Source organism: Calypte anna, chromosome 4A (assembly GCF_003957555.1).
Source record: "Calypte anna isolate BGI_N300 chromosome 4A, bCalAnn1_v1.p, whole genome shotgun sequence".
NCBI lineage: Eukaryota > Metazoa > Chordata > Aves > Apodiformes > Trochilidae > Calypte > Calypte anna.
Window position 1 is genome coordinate 22,679,583 of NC_044248.1, and position 25,480 is coordinate 22,705,062.

At 39.2% G+C, this 25,480-nt stretch overlaps 2 protein-coding genes across 2 annotated transcripts; one reads left to right on the forward strand and one right to left on the reverse strand.

Annotated features, from left to right (window-relative positions):
• The first annotated feature begins 301 nt into the window (after positions 1-301).
• On the forward strand, positions 302-15,267 carry UFSP2 (UFM1 specific peptidase 2). The gene is given in 18 exon segments (XM_030449977.1): positions 302-613; positions 1,755-1,772; positions 1,774-1,834; positions 3,293-3,473; positions 3,557-3,593; positions 3,595-3,624; positions 3,942-4,102; positions 4,895-5,051; positions 5,053-5,088; positions 6,848-6,994; positions 7,435-7,599; positions 8,878-9,002; positions 11,988-12,064; positions 13,515-13,561; positions 13,563-13,622; positions 13,624-13,641; positions 15,090-15,116; positions 15,118-15,267. Coding segments are annotated over 18 exon segments (1,719 nt in total). The 3' UTR covers positions 15,178-15,267.
• Positions 15,268-16,250: 983 nt separating this feature from the next.
• On the reverse strand, positions 16,251-18,147 carry ANKRD37 (ankyrin repeat domain 37). The gene is made up of 4 exons (XM_008491868.2): positions 18,075-18,147; positions 17,771-17,924; positions 16,991-17,083; positions 16,251-16,472 (listed from the first exon to the last, which is right to left on the reverse strand). Exons 1-4 carry the CDS (start codon positions 18,099-18,101, stop codon positions 16,318-16,320), a joined length of 429 nt encoding a protein of 142 aa, XP_008490090.2. The 5' UTR covers positions 18,102-18,147; the 3' UTR covers positions 16,251-16,317.
• Positions 18,148-25,480: the final 7,333 nt, after the last annotated feature.

Below are 25,480 nucleotides of genomic sequence, written 5' to 3' on the forward strand. Positions count from 1 at the left end.
ACCTAGAACACCCCGCCACCCCCCAGCTCCCGCATTGGTCTGCGCCCAACGCGATGGCGGCTGCGCAGCACCGCAATGCGGCTCTGCGGGGACTGTTTGGTCACGTGGTTCCCGCCGGCGGTCCCGCCCGGGGCGGGGCAGCGGGTCCACCGCTCCCCTCCTTCCGGCGGAGCGCGCATGCACGGGAAGGATGGCGGGGGGGCGCGAATCCGCCGGGGCGCTGAGGGACGTGGTGAGTCCGACCTTGCCTGGGGCCGCCGGGGGCTTGGCTCGGCGGGGAGGGGCCTGGGCTGGGCTGGCAATGGGGCCGGGGAACTTGGCTCCCCCCGGCAGTAGCCCCAAAATCCACGGCGCTGCGGCGTCCTGTGTGGAGCGGGGTTGGCTGGGGGCCGGTGCCTGCCTACCCGCGCGGCTGGGTGGGTGCGTGGGTGCTCTGCGGCGGCGTTTGTATCTCCAGCCCTCAGGGGCACCCCTGTGCGGGGAGCGGTCTGTGTTCAGGGGGTCGGTGACACCTTCCGCAGTGCCGCCTTCGCCCGCCCCTGGCAGCAGCCGTGCTCCTGTCGCCTCTGGGGACCCTGGGGGTCTCGGGCTGCCTGGCTGTTGTCGGGGGGTTGTAGGAAAAGCTCCTTTATCAGAGCTCTGCTTCTCACTTACGAATGTGGATTTCAGGCATTGCACTCAGGCCTTTTTTGTTTTCTTGGAGTAAACCTGGGCACTCCAGAATCACGGAGTGATTTCATAAATCCTTTTTGCAAAGGCTACAAGGGGTTGGTGCTTGTATTTTCATCATATATAATATATAGCACAATATATTTTTTTTATTTTGCTTACAATACTTCTGGTGGAAATAAAATGAGTCCTGTGTTGATTTCTCTGATTTCACGGATAATGACAGCACCGCACCTGAAAGTTTCCCATGCCTTGTAAGGCTTTCCAAAGGGTCTGACTGCGGGATTACTCCTATAGGTGCTTGGTGGTTCTTTTTAGAGTGATTGAAGCTGCGAAGCATTTCTTTTGTGGAGTGTTAGATTGAGCAATAGCCACCCTCCTCTGGGTGGTCACTTTTTGTTCCTCTGTACTGGCACTGCTGCTTTGGGGTGCTGTGTTTGAGCTTGACTGGAATCGATCTGGCTAAAAGTGTTTTCTCTCAGTAAAACGCCAGTGTTCCATTGGATGAGTTCTTGAATGAAGTTCATGGTTAAAATATCTGTGACAGGCAGTTGTGGGAACACCGCAGAGACTTTGAAAGGAGAAAGAAACAGCTGGGTGGTCTCTTCTAAAATATACAGCTTCTCTGTAAAAAGTAAAACTCTGCCTGGGTTCTAGAGGCTGTGGCCTTTTTTTTTATGTTGGGGTTTTTTTCTGTTCCTGAAGCTGTGATTTACTAAATGAGATTAATGCACACTTAGACATGCACATAATTATTCTGCTCTAATGCGCAGAGCAGTCCTTGGTTACTTGAACTGGAAGAAGTCTCATAAGACGGAAACACCAGCATTGAAAACAATGAGAAATGATGACACTTCACTCAAGATATTTCTAAAAGGGAAAAAGTATAGAATTAAGGCTTGCTAGTTTAGGTAGGAAATGTTTTAAGAGCTGTTTTTGTAGCAGTCATTGATGCACAGGCTCCAGCAACTCTCCTGCTTTGCCACTCTCTCCATTCACCCCTTGTATAATAACAGTCGATTGTAACTTCAGAAAAAGCATGTTGAAACACCTGCTAATTTTAATTGTTTTTTCTTTTCTATCAGGTAATTCTTGAAGCTATGGGACATACTCTTTAGAATAAGAGGAGGCTTGGATCTTGCATTTCAGCTAGCAACTGTTGATGGTATGTCTTTAAGATTGTAATAGATTCTTAACATTTAAATAACCCTTTTATTAATTAACTATTTATGGTGTTCATTGTCTTGGCATTTTCATCAGAAGTGTTTCTTCCCAAACCTGTAAAGAAAATAACATGAAATTTGTTTATTTTTTATGTCCATTAATTTTCTCTCTTTTACAATCATATGTTTTTATTTTAATTTGAAGTAAACTTTAAATTCCATCTTAGGTAATGTTATTTACATATATTTTCTGCTTATGGATACAATATTGGGGCCACTTTGCAGTTTGAACCCAAAATTGACTCTGAAATTCTAAGCAAACAGAAAAAAATTAATGACTATGATTTTGTTTATGCAGGATTATAGTAATATTACATTTTTTGTGGTCCACTCTTCCTAGAGCAGTAGAGAAGATGAGCAAGATAATTTGTTATTCTTCTGAATTTAGGTGTATACCACATACTTGCATTTCCATGTGATAACAAGGAAGTACAACATTATGGCATTAAGAGGCTCTTTTAGTCCCACATTCTTACATTACTGTAACATTCATTTCAGAAGTCTGCTCAAGGCTATCTGTGGCCACTGAGGTTTTTCTTTTGCAGAATTGAGCTGAATACTTTGGGGTTTGATTTTTTCTAATACTGTGAATTTTACACACTTCTAGTGCAAAAGTAAACTAATAGTAGCCAAACCTAAGTTAACACGTTAAAGAAATACAATTCAACATAGTCTTTGATGGCTTGACAGGCTATGTATAACTTCTTATGTAACAAGTAATGTTTTTTAATATCTTCAGCGAGAAAAATACTAGTGATGTGCAAAAGTTGCTTTGTCACATCCAAAGTGATTGGTTTGACTGTTTGTTAAATCAAGCTCTGAAAGATGACTATGCCAGTAATACAGATTCAGGGCTAACCAGGGTGTGACTTAGAGTTGCAAATTTATGTTGGCCAAAATTTAGTCTACACCTGGAGCGTAGGCCCTGCTTTTAAAAAAAATTTAGTATGATTTTGGGTGTATTTCTGAATAATGATAGGAAGTCAGAAACATGTGACTCAGGTTGAATTTTCCAGTATTTACTCAGAAACTGAACATCACAGTATGGAAATTTGTATATAGAAGTTAATTTGCAATGTTGGCTTGGTTAGGGGTTACTGATGTGAGAGCCAGCTACAGTGTAGCTTATTCTTCTGTAGTTCATTCATCTCTTCATATCTGACAGCATCTAAGAGAAACTGTGCTTTTGTTCAGGCAGGAATGAGTGTAAATAGTTGAGACAGACCTGCTAAGTGAAGTCTTATCTCAGTTTTGGTTGACATAGCCACTTTTCTTATCCTAACAGCAACTTAGGTTTTTATTCCAAGCCAAATATACCAGACTTTTTAAAATGTTCTCCCAGTAACTGTAACAAAACTGAGGCAATTTTCTAGGCTAATTGTGTCCTTATTGTGTTTCAGAGGCATCAACAAAAAAGGCAATAGGATACGTTTTCAGTGATCTTGCAAATAAACTGTCCTCAGATGTTCTTGTATTAAGAATTTGTCACAGTCCAGTCTATGTGTGGCCTAACAGTGGTACCAACACTGTTCCAGAGCTGACTGATGATTCTGCTTGTAAGGAGATAAAACGGTTTATACAGTGAGTATATTTTAATAATTAAAAAAAATACAGCAAAAGATTAATTCACATTGCAGACATTTATCTTTTTGTTGATACTTCAGATTTGATCAAGATGATGAGACCAAACGAAAGCTTGGCAAAAAAAAAGGATAAAATGTTACAAGATATGGTATGTGTCTAACCACATTATTAAATTATTATACCAGGCAACATATCATTTAAGAATTTTTAGATCTGCCTTCCCTAGGTTTTTCTGTAGATGAACAGACATGACATGACCTAAAATAATGCTTTTAAACTCATTGACATTTGCTGTGACAGCAGAGATCCAGCAACAGTAGATTAGTTTGTCTTTAACATTACTGGCTTTTTTTTTTTTTTTTTTTAAACCCAAAAATTTAATTTTGAAGTTTGATGCCAAGTATCTACAATCTTACTTTTGCCTTCTTGGTGCATGTGTGCTGTTGGTGTCTTTATTCTCTGCAGCAGCAGATAATCAATATAGACCTCATGTTGGAAATGACATCTCCATTAGCTCCTTTGGCTCCAGTCATTGAAAGGGAAAATAAGGAACACCACTACGTTAATATGACATTACCAGTTGATGTTGTTGTATCTGTTTCTCCAGAAGAAACATGGGGAAGTAAGTGTTATCTGAGCTTGTAATTTTTCAGCTTTATTTCTGCATTTTCCTGAAATAGTGAAGTAAAGCTGTATCATTAATTGGTTTATTGGAGCAGCATATAGTATCTCTGTAATGGAATTTAACTGTGTAAATAATAAAAGTTCCTGTAGACAACTGTTAGCTTTAATAATCTGAGACACAATCCTTTTGCTATATTCAAAAAATTCAGTTTATCAGTGTCTGATAGAATTGATAACTCTTAAACATTGCCTAGCAAGGAATTGAGAAAGCCAAGAAAATGTCCTAAAAATTCTTGTGTGCGAGCACGCGTATAAGAGTGAGAGTTGGAAATCTATTTCATGAGTCTTTGTAATCTCAGGACTTTGTTAAAGACTCCAGGTGGGTAAATGAATGTAGAAAACATTGGAGTCATCTTCTGTATTTTTACCTTGAATTTTTCTGTAGGCTTTTACTCTAAAGGATGCTAAATTGGATGGATAAAATGCAAAAACCCCCCCTCAAACCGTAATGTATAATATTTCTTTCAGCAAATTATCACGATAGTTGTGTTTCTGATACAAGACCAGGGTACCTGCACTTTGGAGAGTTGGTATTAGGGAACAGTTTCTTTGTGCAAACATGTTTGAGTAAAGCATGATAAGGTTCTGTATTTCTCTGTGAGAGTGGAAGCCTGGAAGTAATAAGTTCATCAGACCAGGTGCAAATATAAATACTGTGTAGCTATCAGAGCTATGGGTCAAATGACCCATTATCACTGTTCTACTTCTTAAGCATTTTCCCTTTTACTTTGCAGGGTACAAAATCTCTTGGTGAAAGCAATCCACAGGCAATTAACTGACATGGAAAGATGTATCATGAAATATATGAAGGGAATGTCAATTGTGGTACCAGAACAATTTCATTTCATGTTACCAGGGAAAAATCATCTTGTAACCATCTCTTATCCTACGGGGGATTTCAGATGATCAATTGGAAAGTTACAGAAAGGTAAAGCCAACAAATCAACAAATAGTGACAGTACCTGATTTTTATTTGTTTTTATTTTTTCAATGTTACGATTATTCTAACTGAAGTAATGGTAAATCTTTTCACTTGGCCAGTGTAGAATAAATATTAACAGATACTGCTGGTTTTAAATTTTATTATAGCTGAGGCAGTATACTGTGTGTGGAAGCTTGATTTATTGGAAGTTATTTTATAAAATGTGCCAGATTATGTTCTTGGAAGGGAAACAGTATAAACTTTATTTAGATAGGTTTTGCCTATCTAAAATACTGTATTTCATGTCTTCAGTTTCGTGGTAGAATATCAGATTACTTGCTACATGTTACTACTTCAGAGCTTTAACACATCATGAAGAGATTATGGCTGGGATTTTATTTGTTCATGTTGGTTTCTTTCTTAGGGTTGTGTTGCTGAGTGTTCTGTTTGTTTGGGGGAGGGCTGCTTTTTGTGGCTTAGCTAGCCTTAGCTAGCTTCTGTTTGGTTTTTGCTTTCTGTGTTGGGGTATCTACAAAAACAAATATGGACCAGGTGGAAAATATTCTATGTGGCAGTCCTCTCAGGTTGAGACCTGCATGGCAGATTCTGGGCTCAGGGCACACCATTCCATGTAGGGAGAGTGTAGGAAGAATCTTCTGCTGCCTTAGAGGTGTAGAAGCTTCGGGTTTTTTCATTACTGTGTATATAAAACCTAATGTATTCGTTGCATTTGCAAAGGTCTCGGGCACTGGTGGGACATTAAGTCTTTTCTACTTGCTGTGTTCTGTTCAATGTTGCCTGCTGATGCTAAGCAAGTGTTACTGTAGCTGATGTTCAGAGTTGAGTCATCTGCTGCCTGTGTTTATCAGCAAGGAGGTGGTAGCGAGGTGGGGGTCATTCTCTCCTCCCACATAACTGGTGATAGGCAAGAGGAAATGGCCTGAAGTTGCACCAGGGAAGGTTCAGATCGGATATTAGGAAAAATTTCTGTATTGAAGGAGTTGGTCAGGTATTAGAACAAGCTGTCCAGGGAAGTGGTGGAGCCTTCATCCATGGAGGTGTTAAAAAAACAGGCAGACATAGGACTTCATGGTATGGTTTAGTTGCCATAGTGGTGTTCATGGTTAGTCCTGATGATCTTGGAGGCCTTTCCCAACTGTAATGATTCTGTGATTATCCTAGATGATCTCATCACCCCTTTCAGTCTTAAACTTGGTGAAATACAACAATGAATCTCTTTAGATGTGGCTGCCATATAGTACACAGTGCTTCAGAGATTTAAAAGTAGACAGAATCTTCTTAAACTATGAGCTCAGTATCTTTATCTCAGCATGTAGTTTTTGCATGTCTTCATTATCAGTGAATATTAAAATTTGGAGTGTATGTATACATACATATACATACAGTGTATGTATACATACACTACTACGTAGTTGAAGCTGTAATCCTTTTCTGTTATGATATATTTTACCATACTCCCAGTAGATACTTGTCACTCACAGTATCCTCAGTGGGGCACCAGCAGCAGGCATTATTTAACAAGTCTGCATAAAACAGTGGACCCTTTAGAAAGGAGGCAAGCCCAGAGGGTTGAGAACTTTTAGTAAATGTACACTAAATATTAATATATTAAAATCTGCTTAATTAAATTTACTAAACTATGCTCTTAAAAATCTTCATGTCTCTATTGCTACTTACTGTGTGGTTTTTCTCTTAATCCAAAAGTTGAATTTTGCTCTTTATTTTTATTGCAACTTGCATGTAGGAATTACATGAGTTATTCAATCTGCCTTGTGACAGACCATATTTCAAGAGAGCAAATGCTTATCATTTTCCAGATGAGCCATATAAAGATGGGTATCTCAGAAATCCACATTTACATCTTAATTCACCTGGTACAGAGTCTGGTATGGTAAGTTTAAACTGAAACATTTGTAAGAAAGTATTTTTTATTTTTCTGTAGATTTGTTGTGAAAAAAAGTCATTTTGACAGTCAATACTGTGTAGATAAGAGAGAGCAAAGTAAAAGATGTGGCATTGTAAGCAGTAGAGATTCTGTGCACATAATGGCATTGTTTTAGCTGTATTTATCCCAAAGAAACTGCCTTTTCTCAAAAAGGATGTACGTGTTTTTAGCATGTATTGAAAGTTTCTCTGAACCATGATGAGACCCTAGAACTGTGAGTGGAGATATTTAGGAAACAAAGTGTGTGAACAACACCCCTTCCATTCTTTGAAAGATTTGCAGACCCCAGCTGGACGTTTTTACAGTGCAAGTGACAAGTCATATCACTTCTCTGAAAAGGGAGGTATGTGTGATCAGATGCATTTGTATCCTCTGTTCCTGTGCAGGTGTATTTAGTACAGGGTGTATACAGTTACCACCACTACACACAGGATCGGATCGATGACAGTGGCTGGGGCTGTGCCTATCGGTCTTTGCAGACAATCTGTTCTTGGTTCAAGCACCAAGGGTACATTGATGCACCTGTACCAACACACAAGGAAATTCAACAGGTACAGAGCATTTAAGCAGATTCATTTTTTTTACGCATTTGCCGAGAATTTGTGTAGAAAAGATTGTATAGATTATATTTTAAATATTTCCAATTGGTGTGATAATTTTAATTTATCTCTTAAATTGAAATATAGTAGTTCTGAATTATGAATTTTAACAGGTTCTCTTATAGGACATCTGTCTCCAAATGTTTCTCATTGCCAGTGACATATGTACAACTAAGGTCCATTAAAATAGTCTTCAAAATATTTCCTTGCATTAATGTTCTATTAGAACCTCCAATTTTGACATTTTCGCAGTTTTTGACAAATGACAGAAAAAGAACCCAGTGTGTCGTGTTAAAATCAGATAAGTCCCCAGGTGCTATGAATTGATTTCTTGCTTGCTTTGGCAGTTTTGCCTTCTGGAGTTGTGGGCTTTTCCTGGGTTTTGTACTCTCCTTCACTGCTTCTTCTATTGCGAGCTCAAGTGCATACATGAATGTCTTCATTTCTGTTAATGCATTGAAGAAAAAACATAATCTTGTGTAGCTAACATTGTATGCCTATCAAGGAACACTGCAATTATCACCAGTCTTCTAAAAATAATCTTTTGCATTATATTTATTTACCGAGCTTGCTTCAGTCAATAAAACCACCTTCATCATGCTTAGCAGGGATAGGAGCACTAAACTTAAAACTGCATTTCCTGAACATTTCTCGGTCCACACCTAAACCTTTAAGGAACTGAAGTCCATGCTCTCCTGATGTATTTTTAGACATCTAGAAGAGAGCAGGAGACTCTGTGGGTTTTGCATCCTGAGTGGAAAAGGTCCCTCACAAGTGCTGTGTGTAACATAAAAGCCTCAGAATGGAGAGGACATAAACAACAGCCTTCAGTGTATTTCAGTGGCCTCTTCCTCAGAGCACTATTTTATAGATCCTTTTCCGAGATTCTTTGAGTGGAAATACAGGTACTCCAGTCTGTGGATTCTGCACTACAAATGATGCTTTCCATTATTAGGCAGCTGAGTGCTCACCATCCCAGCCTGGAAGTCTGATGCAGACTTGGGGTTATATTCTATGCTTACAGGCACTGTCTGTATTAGTGTTCAAGTGACATTTCCAAAACAGAACCACAGTGAATGAATTTGATATCCATTTGTCTGATTTTTTTCACTAGCTATGTTCAAAACAAGTTCCTGTCTATATAAACCAACTTTGTTCACAAAAAGTGGTGAAATTGCTTGCTATATGTTGTTGACTTTTGTTCTTATTCTCCATCATGGTGTTGCAAAGGCACTGGTTGATGCTGGGGACAAGCCTGCAGAGTTTGTTGGCTCACGGCAATGGATTGGTTCAATTGAGGTACAGCTTGTTTTGAATCAGCTTTTTGGAATAACATCAAGAATACTGTTTGTCAGGTAAGAATTAATACCTGTTTAGCTAAGTAATTATTAAGAAGACTGAATGCCTTAAAATGCAAGTTACTGTTATAATACATGGATCGTAGAGGCAATAGATCTTTTAAGGATTCTTTGTTCACAAACTGTATCCCTGCCTTTACTTATGCTAAGTGCTTCCAGGCGTAGCTAAATTTCTTGAGGGCTTGGGGTTCCAGTTGCTATGAATGCTTAAGGAAATGCCAACAGATGTGGAATTTGGCTTCTTCCTTGGTGACACAAACATAAATGGTGAAGCAGACACAGTCTGGTGCTCATAATGAACTGAATGCACACTGTCAGTAAGTTATAACTCCATCCATGGAGCTAACTCCTCATCAGTTCAGGACTGAGGCAAATTGCTGAGCAGCCTGGAAACAGTGTTCTCTTTTCTGGGTTTGTGTGTCAGATTTTTAAGAGGGCATTTGTTTCTGTTCTGACAATCTGATGCTCATACAGAAGAACTCTACAAATACACTTAGGAGAAAAATAATAATATTCAGTATTTACCAGAATGTATATTACTAGTTTTTTATCAATTAAGCAAATGAACAAATCCTTGAACATTTTATGATAAATGGAATAATGAAATAAAGAGTACCTACTAACTGACACGTATGAAAATTCTGGTCAAGCAACATGTACCATTCCTGAGTTATGTTTATTTAGAGTAAATTTGACTGGAGATATTTTAAGAAACCATGTGACCTTGGTGGTGGTGATTCTTAATGGTAGAAAAATAGTTCATAGTTCTTCAATATTTTGTAAAGCTTTATACAGCTAATTTTAATCATTTTGTTCCAGAGCTTGTGTTTGCAGGTGATCCATCTGCAAATTATTTATAGCAGCTGTGACAGCCCCTGCCAATATGAAAAGTTTCTATTGTTGCACATCAAAATATAGAATAGATTCCTTTGTGAATGGGGTAGAATTCCTCAAAGTGCTGCTATAAGGGCACACCAGTGTTTTTCAGGATTATGAAAAACCAACATCACTATCATGCCAAGAAGAACAAATGTTATGCAGCTTTTTCAGCTGGTCACTGGTAGTTGTTCATTTCTTCCTGGGGCTTATTTCCAGCTAGCACCTCTACCTCTTTATGGAAATAAGACTTCATAGCTGCACCAGCAACACTAGTACTGAATCTATTTTGGTAAATGCACTGTTTCCCAGAGTTCCAGTTTTGTATTCTGTCTGTGTTTAAACCACCTCTCTGGAACTTGAAGCAGGCACACACGCTTCTTTTGGGTTTTTAAAGGGTTAGCCACTCTGAAGAAATCTATAGGCAAGATATTTTTAGTATCTGTATAAATTTACTTGCCTAGCTTCTGTCATGACTTTAGGTAGTACTGTCAGTCTCCTAAGGGGGAAGTGAGTCTCCATCAGACACAGCTCTAGCTCTGAATCCTGGAGTATGCACGAGTGGTGCCTCTGCCTCTCTTCCATGTAGGCTGCTTTTGTCTGTGGCTGGGTCCCACAGTTGGAAGCAGGAAGATAATAAACAAAATTCAGTTCAGTATTGCTATGAAACAGATCACAGAATCATTCCCGTTGGAAAGGACCTCTTGAGATCATCAAGCCCAACCCTTAATCCACTGCCACTGTGGTTACCAGGCCATGGCACTGAGTGCCATATCAGTCTCTTCTTAAAAACCTCCAGGGACAGAAAATCCACCACCTCCCTGGGCAGGCCATTCCAATGCCTGATCACCCCTCTCTGTAAATAATTTTTTCCTAATATCTAACCTAAACCTCCCTTGGCAGAGCTTAAAGTCCATGCCCTCTTGTCTTACTGATGGCTGCCTGGGAGAAGAGACTGACCCCACCTGGCTACACCCTCCTTTCAGGAGTTGTAGAGAGTGATGAGATCTCCCCTGAGCCTCCTCCTAAATACTCAGCCTTTTCCTCATCTTTGGTAACTATGTTTCCCTCCATGTCCAATAAAGAATGGAAGTTTTCCGTACCCCTCCTTTTGCTGTTGATGTAGCTCTAGAAAGACTTTTTGTTATCCTTAATGGAAGTGGCAAGATTAAGTTCAATCATGCCTTTGTCTCTCTAAATTTTCTTTCTACATGACCTAACTATATTCCTAACTCTTCCTGAGTAGCCAGCCCTTTTTTCCATAGTCTTTAATCTCTTTTCTATCTAATTTCCTTCAATATCTCCCTGTTCAGCCAGACCTGTCATCTTCCCCTCTGGTTTGCCTTTGGGCACACAGGCACAGTCTGCTCCTGTGCACTCAGGACTCTCTCCTTGAAGTGCACCATCCCTTCTGGACCCCTTTGTTTCCAAGGGCTGTTTCCCTGAATCAGTCTTCTGGAAAAGGCCAAAATCTGCCCTGCAGTAGTTCAGCATTAAGGTTTTACTGATGGCCCTCCCTCCCTCCCTCCCTGAGTATTGAAACTCTATTATTTCATGGTCACTGTGCCCAGGTGGCCTCTGACCACTATGATACCTTCTGTGGATTTGAGCTATGATTTTTAAAGCCAGCTTGGGTGTAAGTGCTACAACTGCTTGTATAATTTCTGTGGAAACCGGTCTTGAGAGCCTTCATTATAAACACCTTTATCAGCAATTCAGTTTTGTTGTTTCTGACTAAATTCTGTTATTTCTTTCTATATATTGCTGACAGATGTAGCCACTATTTTTTGGGCACTTAGAGGGAGCTTTTGGGCTTACTAACTGTCCCTGCTCTGGGAGAGGAACAGGGAAGGTATTTAATAAAAGCTGAGTGACTCCAGGTGCTGCAGTGGCAATCAGACTTACAGCAGTTCCTTTGGTCCAACCAGAATATCTAACTTACATTTAAAAAAAACCTGTTTATTTAGATTGTCACAGGATGTTTACACAGAAAACTCTTTTAAGTCACTTTCTGATCAGCTACCTATGCAGTTAATAAGTATAATGCATAATGAGAGAATTAAGCCTAGCAAGGATAACAAATCTCTTGTTGTTTTCCTTATCTAGCCAAGGTTCTGAACTAGCACTGCAAGGAAGAGAACTTGCCAATCATTTCAAGACTGAAGGAACTCCAGTTATGATTGGTAAGTCCTTGAGTACTGAAAATGCCAATGAAAGTAACAACATGATGAATTTAATTTAAATAAGAACTAATTGAGTTTAGTTTCACCAAAACTTTAGATTAATTTAAAATTAAGCTTTTCCCAAGGAAGCCTCCAAAATAATACAATTTAATCTGGCTGGTATCTTTTCACTCAGTATTTCTAATACATCTGCTAAAAAAAGACAATTTAAATAGTGTTTCTTAAAAAGTGTTGTTAAAGGCAGAACTCAAGCAGATTTCTGTCCTCTAGAGAAGCAGAATTTTGTACAGTCCCCAAAACCTCACACCTAGAAGAGTAGTGTTTATCTGGCTTTAAGGAGGATATTATCCAAATTCTTCTTAAGATCTGTTTTAATCATTTGAAACATTGGTAATGCAAGAAAGGCCATGGGTAAGAAAGCTTTAACTTTTATTGAAACTATTTCCAAGGCAGCTGGAGTTTAGAAATGTAAAATATTGAAAATACCATTTTTACCTTTAGCAAAACCTTAAACTTCAGCAATGTTTTTAGTCTGTATTTGGAACTTTATATAGTGTTACTCTATCAAATCAGAGGTGCTAGAATCCAGATTTTGGTATGAAATATTCTTGGCCTTTCATCTGCCTTTTTGTCTGAATTTCAAGAACTTAGAATCCTATACTGAAAAATCTTTTTCTGTGTTAACTTACCCTTCAATATAATGCTGTCTTGTGGAGCAGCACATTGTTGTTTGGAGGCGGGGGGCAGAGGTTGGCTTTTTGGAGTTTGGGTTCTGATTTGGTTTTTTTCTTCTTTTTTCCTCACTTGTGTTTCCTTGTGGTTTTGCAATTCTGTCGTGTGTGGAGTCGTTACTACAGTATCCCAAGGATGTAAACTCATTGTTTTTTATCTTTTTTATCTGAAGAAACATGCTAGAGTCAACCTATAGAAACCTCGTCAAAATATCCCCTTCCTGTTTGCAGGCTAGAGAAAGGGGGAGTCAGAAATTACTACTCTACCCCTAACATCTATTGACAGAACTTAGTAGAAAACACCAGATAACCCTTATCCAGAAATTGTGATTTACCTTCTAATTTTAGTCCTTTTACAACCAGGAAGTTTTCCAGGTCCATTTTCTACAGTTAAGTTTATTTAAAGAAAAACTGAACAAACAGATGTTTGAAATATTCTTGACTTCATTTGGTGAAGTGCTGAGGAAGCTACCTTGCTTACATGGAAAGAAACTGGAAAGTAAATTCTCTACCTGTAGTAAGTAAACCAAATAATCTTCCCTAGTTGTAGTAGAGATAAATTGTTTAATAGTGTGAAGAATCTAATGTAGGACAGCTTCAGAATGATTTTGGTTATCAAGCAAATCTTTTAGTAGAAAGTGTTGATGTACTTTTATTTTAGGCTTACATTTTAGCTGATCTCAGAGAAAATTTAGCAATTTCTGTTCTTCCTATTTTAGGTGGAGGTGTTTTGGCTCACACGATATTGGGAGTGGCTTGGAATGAGATTAACAGGGCACATAAAATATTTGATTCTAGACCCACATTACACCGGAGGAGAAGATCTGCAATGTTATTTTGGAAAAGGTGAGGCTTGATGCACACATACATACATATGTGCATAATATATATATTTTGGCATTAAACAAATAACGTGCAGCAAAGTACAAAACCATTCTCTGGCTTCTCCATTCCTTATGGAGAAAGTTTAATCCTGGTTAAACTGAATACCTGCTACTTACCTTTAGTTTATGAAACTTCAGTGTCTTTGGGGAAGATGAGTCAGCAACACGAAGCTTTAGTATAAAGACATTCTCTTCATTTCTCTGAATTAAACCATCTCCCCACTTACTTTATACTTACAGTAGTGTAAATGATAAATGTGTTTGGTATGTATTTATATGGAATGTATAAATCTGTTCGGCATTTAAAATGCTGTTTCTGAAGCAGAGAAAGCAAACCATTTATGTATATGTTAGAAGTTGGTAACAAAATCCTGCACTAGGCATTCTCAAATCAGGCCTTGAGCTAAGATTAAAGGGCAGGTACTTGAGCTGTTTTTGAAAAATCTGTGAAAACTAAAGAACTAGAGGGTGTGTGAAGCTATTTCTGTATTTGAAGCTACTAAAGGGATGACACAGCACATTACAGAACAGTAAACATAATGTCAGAACCTAAACTGTGAAAGTGGTTAAATCATCCTATAGGTATTAAGTAATCAGTTTATTTTCTCCACATTAACTTACAAACAGCAACTTTTATCTCATGTCTTTATTTGATACCCTCGGGTTGTGCCCAACTAGAAAAGCTGTTGAGAAAACATTTTGCTAGGCCCCATAATGATTAAAGCTTAAAATGAATACAGAAAGAAACCATATCCAAAGAACACATAGACAAAAGGCTGTTGCAGCTATAGTGTGTTCAGGAATAGTGCAAGAGGATAAAACTCCCTAACCTCACCAAAAATGCAGGGGCAAGGAGGAGTTGAGGATGACTGCAGGTTTGGCATCTCTAATTCAAAAACACCGTCATTATATTATGTGGTACTCAGCAAATTTAAGAGCTTTGTTAAGAGTGTTTTTCTGTTCAATCAGACAACAAATACAACATCACGTCTGATATGGAAGAGTTCTGTGTGGCTTTGAAGTACTAGCTTTTACTTAAGGCAAAGATTCTCAAGATGAGAAAAGGAAACAGAATGATAAAAAGAGTTTCAGGATAAGACTAGGCCTCTCTGTAGCTACAGAAGATAATGGGAAGTGGGGAAAAAATCATGAGATGCTACTTTTTAGGAACAGATCTGGGTTGGGGAGAGACAAATGGGGAGAGGGAGACTGGCAAATCTTGTGTTTCCAGGCATGGAGAGAATTTTTATTGCAATTGTGTATTACTGCATTCTGTAGATACTTGAAAAGAATTTCCTACATCTTAGATGAGAAATAGTAAAAAAAAAAGATCCAATTGTAGTAAATAGGAAAACAAAACAAAACAGGTTTTATAGTTGATTTAAATGCTATTTTGCTTTCCTTGGACAGGGCTGGTGTGGTTGGAAGGGCCCGGAGTTTTTGGAACAAGGACGCCTATTATAATCTGTGCCTACCTCAACGACCAAAATCTATTTAAATTCCACTCTATGCTGAAAGCCAGAATGCTAGCTGATCTAGATAAAATTGTCTTATTTATCAGAATAGTAATTTAAGTCAATTAAATCCCAGTTGAAATAGAAATGTTGCTCAAGTAATTTAAATTAAGAAATATTTTTTTAATGAGACCTCTAAAAATGGGTTGTCTGCTATGAATGGTATTTTTACATTTATTATGTAACTAATAGTGTTCTATTTTGTCCAGGACAACTTTGTTATAGCATTTTGATTATGCTAAAATCTTTACAGAGTAAATGCCCAATCCTTTTATTTTATGGAATTCTTTCTTGCCAGAAAGATGAACTGCCCTCTACCTTTCAGGTTTGATGTAACCAGGTGTCTTGTGCACTGTGAATCTCCTCAAAGACATCCTTTGCTGCTGGTCCTGTGGATAACAGCATTTTAGAAGAGAAGTAGGAGAAAACGGCTAAATTTACTGAATTTTATTAGCTTTGTTTCATATTTACACAGAAAAAAAGTCATATTCTTATTATAAACACTTGTATTTATAGCTGTACGAATACCACTATTCTAGGAGGGGGAAAAGATGTCTTCTGTAAGAAGTAAAAATAAAGGAGCTTTCCTCCTTCTCAGAAGGAGATCATGTACCAGCATACATCTGGCTGGTCGGTACATAGTCCAGTCATTTCATTTTGGGATTTCAAACTGTTTCTTTTGTCAGCTAGGAGACAAGATCTATCTGATGAACAAGAATTTAGTCTATCTAATGCTATCAAAACATGAGGACACACCTGTGAAGGCTGTCTGTTTGAGCTACCTCCCACCAGTTCAAGTGTTTACACGTCTTGTATCCCCTCACGTGTTAAAGTAGCCTGTTTCAGTTGCCATTCCCCCTACATGTCCATTTTTTTTACTAGACCATTGTCTTAGATACCTATACAAAGTTGATACTTACTGTCTGGTTTCTAAGTCTGTATGTGGTTATCTAACACCAAAATTCATTTATTTAATGCCGAAAGCATTTTTAAGAAAATGGAAAAAAAATGTTTGGCTTGTAGTAAACCAATGGTATTACACACCCATCCTGGTGCGTCTTCTCTTCCTGTTTATGGATCTGTTAGTTCCAAATTCTTGTTTTCTGTCCAGCTGGATCCCTCTCTCAACAAGCACATTTGTCACTTAGTGAGCAGGCAGACTGTCCTCTCAGTTTCATTGTCTGAGTGTGCTGAACTGTGGTGAGGAACTTGGCACATTCTAGAAAGCCGTAAGCCAGTGCAAGGTCTGCTGCCTGTTTGTCCACTGTTGTTGCACAAGCTGAGAAAGAGATTAACAGTAACCATTGCAGCTGAATTGGAATATGTGTTACGGAGCAACAACTGGTCAAGATTAATTAAAGTGGTAACTATAGAGAATCAATCCCAAGCAGGTTTGTAGCACGTGGGTCTGCTGACTAAGAGGTGCTGGTGTTAAATACAACAAGGACTAAATTATTTTTAAAAGAAATTATTAAGTCCTGACTGACTTAGCATATCACAAAGGCAAGAAAGAAGGTAAGCACAGCTTTAGTCAGAATGGAAAACCAGCAAGAAGAGAACTTTCTATCAGGAATATTCTTTCAGTAGTTAATGCAGAAGTCTAAATATGGAAGTGAACAATCTGTGCTCTATGGTACTCTGGTGTTTATATCGCATTTCTGATACTGTTCTTATGACTTAGGTCATGGCTATATGTACAGTTAGCTTGCAATCTCTTAAACAAGCAAAGGTACTGTGTAAAATGGCACCTATCCTTTGATACTACTACTGAAAGGAACAGAATGTAGCTCAACTTACTCAATTTTAGCATCACCAGCAACAAGGGAGAGCAAGGCATTCCAAACTCCCAACTTTTGCTGCTTTGTGAATTGGGGCTTCTCCAAGGCAATCCTAAAAAACAGTTTATATTTAGCAATTATTTGAAGGAAGGGAAATAGGATGAAACTATTTTTTTCCAGCATGACTGTTTACCAAGTGTTACTCTATATCCTACTATGTTGTGAGTCAAGAAAGAATTAAAGTAATACAGCTAGTGAACTGTACTCAGTGAATGCCAGTTAAATGTTTCATGTATTTTATCACACTGAAGTAGAATACTGTCCCATGCAATACTAATCCTTTAACTAAATATTTACATGTAGTACACTTTATATACTGATTAACAGTATGCTTCATCACTGATCAGGGGTTGCTGTAACCAACAACTTGCTGCTACCAACTCAGAAATACCAGCAAGTTAATCTTACAACTAGAGGAAAAATGTTTATGTTTAAGCATATGAGGTAAAGGCAAAAGTTCAGAGGAAGAAGTGCTCATTTGAATAAGAGATTAAGTTGGTTTTCTTACACTGCATGCAACACTGTAAGTATGAAAATTGCATTACATGTAGCAGATGAAATACGCTAATGCAACTGGTTCATGCTAGAATAAAGTTACTCTAAAAATAATCAACCCCAGATACTTCATGCAATACATCTCTAAATAAAACCTCTCTAAATTTAAAAAGTGAATTTCTATATTTAATCTTACTGATGTGCTATTTTTACAAGTGGAAGAAATAAACCTTCTCTATTTTACCTGTTGGTTCAAATTTGCGCCTGTCTGTAGTTGCCAAAGTAGGAAAAAAAGCTTCACCACCACAAGCAGCCAAGTGAGCTGGAGACTGACCAAAGGCATCTGCAGGTGCGTTCACACCGTTTCCTGCCTCGAGCAGATTGCTGAAACTACCAGACTAAAATGAAGAAGACAGCAAAAAAAAAGAAAAAAAAAAAAAAGAAAAAAAAAAAAGTGTTACTTATTGCCAGTCTTAAACGTACCCAGCTGCAGCAGTTCTAGGCTCCGGTAAGCCCCAACCAGCAGACAGACCTTACCCCCGCCTCACCTCTGAACTGCAGTCCAGCATCAACATCGCCTCCCTTTTCCCGAGCACGTTGGGCTCTCTCACAGCTCCGCTGCGAAGCTGTTCCCCGTCCCCCTCGCCAGCCGTGCCCGCAGCCCTGCCCGCAACCCCCGGCAGCCGCCTCTCGGCACGTAGTCAAGCAGGGAGCGGACGGACCGGTAACCGCCTGCCCCCGATTGGCCTCCCCGGGGGCGCTGCGGGGCCTGGGCCCGCCGGCGCGGTGCCGGTAAACGGGGACTGGGGCGGCCATGGTGAGCGAGGCGGACCGGCACGTCCCTCACACACTCGCGGCTGCGGGGGGGAGGAGGGCGGGGAAGCCGGCACCTTCCCCAGGGTGAGGAGCATCCAGAGGTTGGGAATGCAGAGAAAGATGATTTTCAAAGCACCCTCAAAGCCTTTTGGGTATGATAGCCCCTTTTCATGAGAGAACCAGCCAGAAGCTATCAACAGAACTGGAAACAATCCATTTCAGGAGTAAGCAGCTTCAAAACAGCATTTTCCTCAATTTCTGAGTTGTGTAGTATCTGGGATAAGCAATTTTGTTACAAACCAACAGCTTCTGATCACTGGAAGTGGTGAAGTCCCGTTTGCTAGCCTGAAGTTCCATGGCCAAGTGCCCTTTTAACTGAATTGCATTAATAGTTTGTGTTGGGTTTGCCCCTAATCACTTTCTGCCATGATCTGGGGTGAGCATCTGGGGTGTCTGCATCTAATTTGCAGCAGAACCTGAAAGTACACAAGATTCGGGATGCCCAAGCCAGTCTGTCCTATCCTGTCACCTATTGTCACACTGGCCATTAACCTAGAACTGTTATTTCCACAGTGCCCAGGGCCCATGTGGCACTGCCTCTCTCCTCAGAACATGCACCGAAGTCCGAAGGGAAAACATCGATGTTACTTTCTCCATCTTCCTTCTGTGGTGTGTAAGGCCATGAGACTCCAAAGCACTGCTTGACACCACCAAAGTCTCAGCTGGGGTGTCCAGGACAGCAAGGGGGACAACCACCAAGTGCCACCCTCCACAGGCCACCTGCCAGCCCCTCCAGGCACCCTCCCCAGGACCCATTGCCAAGGGCCCGGCACCATTACCCACCGGGACTGGGTCCTCAACACCAGAATACCCTCCCAAAATCAAAAGATTAAAGCAATCCAAGCGTGACTTTTTTTTTTTTTTTTTTGCTTTCAATCTCTTAACAAGAAATCCTGACCGATACCGCAGTGTGCCCGACGTACCCAGCTGCAGCAGTTCTGGGCTCCCCTAAGCCGCAACCAGCAGACAGACCTTACCCCCCGCCTCACCTCTGAACTGCAGTCCAGCATCAACATCGCCTCCCTTTTCCCGAGCACGTTGGGGCTCTCTCACAGCTCCGCTGCGAAGCTGTTCCCCGTCCCCCTCGCCAGCCGTGCCCGCAGCCCTGCCCGCAACCCCCGGCAGCCGCCTCTCGGCACGTAGTCAAGCAGGGAGCGGACGGACCGGTAACCGCCTGCCCCCCTTCAGCCAAGCAGTCAGTGCCTGGCCCGGGCCTGCAACACCCAGTTCAACACCTCCCAGGGCTGGAGCCAGGCCTGTGAGGCTGCCCAGCAAAGGTGTTCAGTGATGTGGCCTCCCCTCCTCAGGTTGGTCTTTAAGCTCTCCCATGGTGAATTCAAGGTCACAAGGGTCGTTTTTACTCCACTGAAGTTTTCCATTTTATCAAATAATAGCAAACACCAAGTTTCATCTTATTCTTTAAAAAAACCAAAAACCAACCAACCAAAGTAACAAAAAGGGGACATCACCAGCCTCAGACCTTCAGGGAAAACCCAAATATGTGTCCATTTTTAAGCTGAGAACTGCAGTCATGCTGCTTTATGAGCAAAAGCAGAGGAGCTGCTGGTGCAGGGACGGGCAGCTGAAGATCCTCTGGCACGTTTCCTGAAAGGGCAACTGTACCATGAAGATGGGGTTTCTTTATTTTAAGTAAATATTATAAAGCTGAGCATTTTTAATGCCATTCCAGGGAGAAAAACACCTTAAAAAAAACTATAAGACATGCCTCTGCCTGCTTTACTAGGTTTATTTTTTTTTCCATGGAAATCACCACATGTTCCCCATAAATACATCTTTCCAACACTTTCCCCAGGAATCTAGGACTGCCTTCCAGTTCTGTCCAGATCTCCAAAGCACCAGATAAGTAAGCAGCAGCCTATCCCTACAGGCATTTTAAGAAGCAAGCATTGTGTATGTGAAATGTGTAAAAATGGAAACCAAACTGTATATCAAAGTGTAAAACATCTGCTGCACAAAGATGGTTTTTTAAGGCACATTCTGTTCTAATATGGATGCTAAAGAAGATTGTACTTCTACCATTGTTCTGGCAGTAGTATTTTTAAGTTAGGCAAATGAAGAATTACAGTTGGAAGAGCGAGAAGAATTGAGATTGAAGAAATATACTACAAAGAAGAAAGAAAGAAGAAAAAATGAGTTCATTTATTGGAGAACATGATCTTAAAGAGTGGCAAGAGGAAAAAAAAGTACAAATAGGATGACAGGGTAGGTAACAAGATGGGAGGGCAAAAAAATGAACGAAGCTGTGTGTTAACAAGTCAGACTTGTCTAGTGTTTAGAGGATTGTCAGCACAATTCAATATATTCTGCTGGCTTTTAGAGGTGGTTTGTTTGTTCTGTATGCCTCTGTAATTATCACATTGGTTTACTTGCAAAAATAAACGTTTTAGTAAAGTTTCTTTTTTGTGTATTGCAATATGAATTGTAATAAACTATCAATGAAGAAAGAACCTTTTATAAAAAACAGTTTCTACTGCATTGAAACAGGTGTCCATGCTAAATTCTAACAGTGTATAACTCTCTTTCCAAAATACTTCTGAGGTCCTGGGATGACACACCATACAGCTTGCTCATACTGTGTTTTCCATTAGCTTCCTCCACATTATAATTTTTTGTTCATTTTGAATCTAAGGTATTTTTAATGGAGAGACTTAATTCAGAGTGTACTACAGTATCACTTTGCCTCCTGTTTTACAATTTCACATACATCATGCAATATGAAAAAATTTATAGAAGTCTAAATTTGAAAATCTGTCAAGCTTAGATGTGCTATTCATTTATGTAAGAACAAGAATATTTTTTAAAAAATGTTTATCAGTGAAGAAGACTGATATAATATCAGATTAACATCTATAAGAAAATGTTTTACATTCAAAATGTGACAGAGTAAAGACCAGTCCTGCTTTGGTATGACTCCATTCTCCAGACTGTCCCTACCACTGTGCCTCAGCTTTTCTTCAAAGTGGAAAATTTACCTGTCTTGCAGAAGTGAGTGGATTCTGCAGTTATTTCATCTTATTCACAGTCTGAATGTAATAAATCAAGTGTCTCCATTTTACGAAAGGGAAGTGGAATAACAGAAGAAAATACTCTGCTTGATTCCCCACCAGCAAGACGCTTGGAGTTTGCAGTGCAGACAATCTTAGCAGATTGTATTTTGAAAGATGTGGTGTTAAGCACTCAGCTACAGAGGCTGAAAGGTAATGGCCCTCAGTACATTTCCTGGCAAATATAAGATGCTGTGATAGTTTAAAACTTTTGTTATCCCCCTTTTCTTAAACTGTGGCTTTTTGCTGCAGACCATGGAAATCCAAAAGCAAGTATTAAGGCCCAGAATACTTTAGGAATGCTTTATCCTATGTCAATTTTAGACGATCTGAAGAAGGTAAAGCCTACTTGTACCATTTAAGTTTTACAAGTCCCAATTCTGAACTTCACAGAAATATTACAGTGATATATTTGGCTCTGAAAGCTGTATTTGAAGTACTTCTATGTATTACCATCCATCTAAGCCTGTAGGAACAGAGGACCAGAATCCCTCATTTTTTACTCACTTGACAGTGAGCCAAGACTGTTTTGGGTTTTTTTAACAGGAGTACTGGGGAGAATGACAAAATGGATTTTATCTTCTACATACAGCAATGTGGGGGGTTTGTGAAATGAATGGCCATACAGGCCCCACTGTGAACAAGCCATGAGAAATACTGGTAGTGTTAAACAATGTGCCATGAGAGTTATGAACAGACAGTGCTGGTAGTGTCAGAAAATGTTATAAGTAAGGCAGTGCTGTTTTATAAAAGACAATGTGGTCTTGTAAATTATGCTGAGCTAAAGACCTTGAAGCAACTGAAAAGTTACAAAAGAAGATGAGCTACGTGCAGAAGATATGGAAGTGAAGAAAAAAGCTGTTGCAGCTAAATTGTGCACTGAATTAGCATAATGTCATCTGTATGTGGTCATTGCTGTTAATTAACCAATTAGCTTTAAAGTTAAGAGTGTGGTCATCACATAATAACCAATCACTAAATGCCATGTATTTAGTAGAGACACACTTGTTTGTATACAAGCACAGTCGTGGAGGTAAAAAAATGGGATTTGCTTTCAGTCATATTGATTGTGTTGGCATTTCTCCGTACCCTCTCGTCATCACAGCAACTTACAGGAAGTAGCTATAAATTGAAGTGACTTGCTTTTTTCTTTTTTATGTAAATTCTGTGACAAAAAATAAAATTGTGTGTGAAGAAACATATAATTACTGTTTGGTACTGGAAAGGGCATGAGGCTTGGGGCTTTCTGTTTAAGAGGAGAAAAATCAATTCCCCACTGCAAGTTTTACCCAATACAGTAACAATAGCAGGGAATTATGGCCTGATAGCTAAAACAATGTTGACTTTGTCCCCGCTTCTTAAAACAGTTCTTAGTTAAAGCAACACGCAGAAAATAAGCGGAGAGATGCACGCAGAAAAAAAGATAATAATTGAGTTGAAACAGTTGTAAGTGGTCATGATAAGTAGGTCGTACAACATGAGGCTCTGAAGCATGTCCCAGGATCTTCAGACTACTATGATTTACCAAAGTCCTAGTAAGAACTTGGAATTTTAGCGTTGTAGACAGAGGACATGGTTTGGGTTGGCCCTGTAGAGATGATCTGGTTCTAACAGCCCCTGCTGTGGGCAGGGACTTCTTCCATGAGATGAGGTTGTTCAACTACATAAGAGCTTTGCCTTTCTTCTTACATATATATCAATTTTCATGAAATATTTTAATAGGAATAACTAGTACAAATATAGTGAAAGAGACTGTAAAAGTTACCTATTTGTTTGCTGTTTGATAACAACATTTAAATGAGACTAACTTCAAATCAAATACTGAGTAGAAGAATCGTGATCAGGCTGCTGAATGCATGTACATTTCAGCTTATTTGGATAATGATGTAAATAGAAAGGAGGTATTGTCAAGTTATGTATGGCTGACTTAGATCATTGCTTGAAATAGCATTATCTAACCTAATGCTGTAAATTCAGCAGGACACAGAAAAGGATGACATTGGTGTGCTAGCTACATATGTAGCAAAAGAGGTTTCTACAGCTGCTTTGTACTTGTGTAGGCGTCTCCAGCTCAGCCTCCTGCACAGGAAGATCAAGCCACTGCTAAAAATGACCACTCCAAGGTATTCTGAGGACTTAGAGAGTAATTTACATCTCATGAAACTGACTGATGCTTGAATCTGAGTCTTTAAACCTGCTGTTTGGTTAAATACTAAAACAACAAAATCTGTGCAAGAAAATGAAGAGTGATAAAAGTATACTGAAAGCTACTAAAAATAGTTTTGAAAGGATACTGTCTGCCCATTTGCTCTAGCAAAAACATACATCCTGCCAAAAAAGCCAAAAAACCCTGACAATTACCACAGCAAAGGCTTGGTAACTTACAAGACAAATTACCTGAACTGAATAATTTTATCCTCAATTGGATTTGCTGTCATTCTTTCAAACTGAAAAATCCTAACTTTTCCTCTGCTTCACATTTTCTGACAATTACAACATTCATTACAATACTTAAACCAGTCATAACTGGTTGTCCTGCTTATTTTTACGTGCACATTTCTAGCAATAGCTGAGGATCTGATGTTACCGATACACCAAGGAAAAATAGGTTACATTTTTCAAAAATTCTAAAGTTGAAGGAAGATTTATTGATTACGGAAGATCAACAATGGCTTTGAAAATACGAATTTTCTTAATAATATCATTAATGCCTAAATGCACAGTCAAGGCAAGATGATTATGCCAATTGAAAGAATTGTAGCAAGATTAGATCTGAGCTTCAGAAAGATTCTGTGATTTCTGTACATGCAGAGACCATTTGTTTCTGCAAGCAGAATTCTCTAATGTTCAGCTTGGTGCAATCCAACTAAACTGAGTTATGTGAATGATAAATTATCAAACAACAATTTTTGTCTCTTCACTCAGGGAAGTCACTGATACAAGAGGCTCAGCAGAGTTGCTGACCCTTGGGATGAATACAAACATTTTAAACATTGTTTTCTCCTAGTGTGAAAAGCGTTAAAGAGGATAGGACGAAGAGGGTATCAGGAAAGGAATATAAGCTGGAGTATTACAAACATTGTAGCCAGCAGTCCTAGGTAAGTCTTAAGCAATGGAAGAAGCCCATCCAGACTGTACTGCTGCATGGCTTTGTGTGAGCATAGCCCTTCCCACCGTCATCCACCAGTTCTAACATAACCCTCCCAACAGAGAGAAAATTACAGCTTTCACTCATCAGTCACAAGCTGCACATCTGAGACTGACCCAGGAATGTCACTGGCTTCTTAGCACAAAGAGATGATTTCTACTGACTGGTGCCATGCATCTGTGCATCAACAAGAAAAAAATAAAGCAGGGACAGAGTGAGAAAGCTATCAGATGCAGTAACTTTAGAACAAGTAAAAGACAAGACTTGTGGGTGCATTTAGTTACTTTTATACGTGGAAAAAAAGTCTGTTAACTGTACAATTATATCCACTTAAAATTAAAATAATATTTTGCATTTTTAATTAATTGTTCAGCTGTGGCTTTGGCCTCCCTTCTTAGACCCATTCAGTTTTGAAAGAGGTAAGGAAGAGAAGATGAGCATACTGCACAGTACTGAAATAGATGATGGAAAGGTATGAAACCAATGTAATCTGTATGCACATTTCTTTTTCTGACTCTGGTACCAGCAAATGCCATAACTATCAGAATAAAGCAATAAAACCAAACCCATAGTCAAGTATGCTCATTTTATAAATACAGATTTTTTTCTTACTTGGCATCAGAAACAGGGATCTGAAGCTGAATATTTTAATTCCTTAATATTTTAACAAGATGTTTATCTTAGATAATATCAATAAAACTTAAAGAATTGAAAACATACAAATTTATTTCAGTTATAAAGTACAACTCCTTATTCTTTGCCTTTGGAGGCATACCACCTGACCTTGAACTGGCAGCTGATCTTAAATGTTATTTAGCTGTGACTGCTATATAAATGTATTTCCTACAATAAACCATCTTAAATC

What these genes read in the sequence shown, in the direction of transcription:
- ANKRD37 (XM_008491868.2), bottom strand. Translation starts at nt 18,101, where the DNA reads ATGTTGATGCTGGACTGCAGTTCAGAG. An exon ending in TGCTGGACTGCAGTTCAGAG is followed by an intron (nt 17,925 to 18,074) that starts GTGAGGCGGGGG and finishes TCTTCATTTTAG; the next exon opens with TCTGGTAGTTTCAGCAATCT. An exon ending in GCTGGTGATGCTAAAATTGA is followed by an intron (nt 16,473 to 16,990) that starts GTAAGTTGAGCT and finishes TCTCTTTCTCAG; the next exon opens with CTTGTGCAACAACAGTGGAC.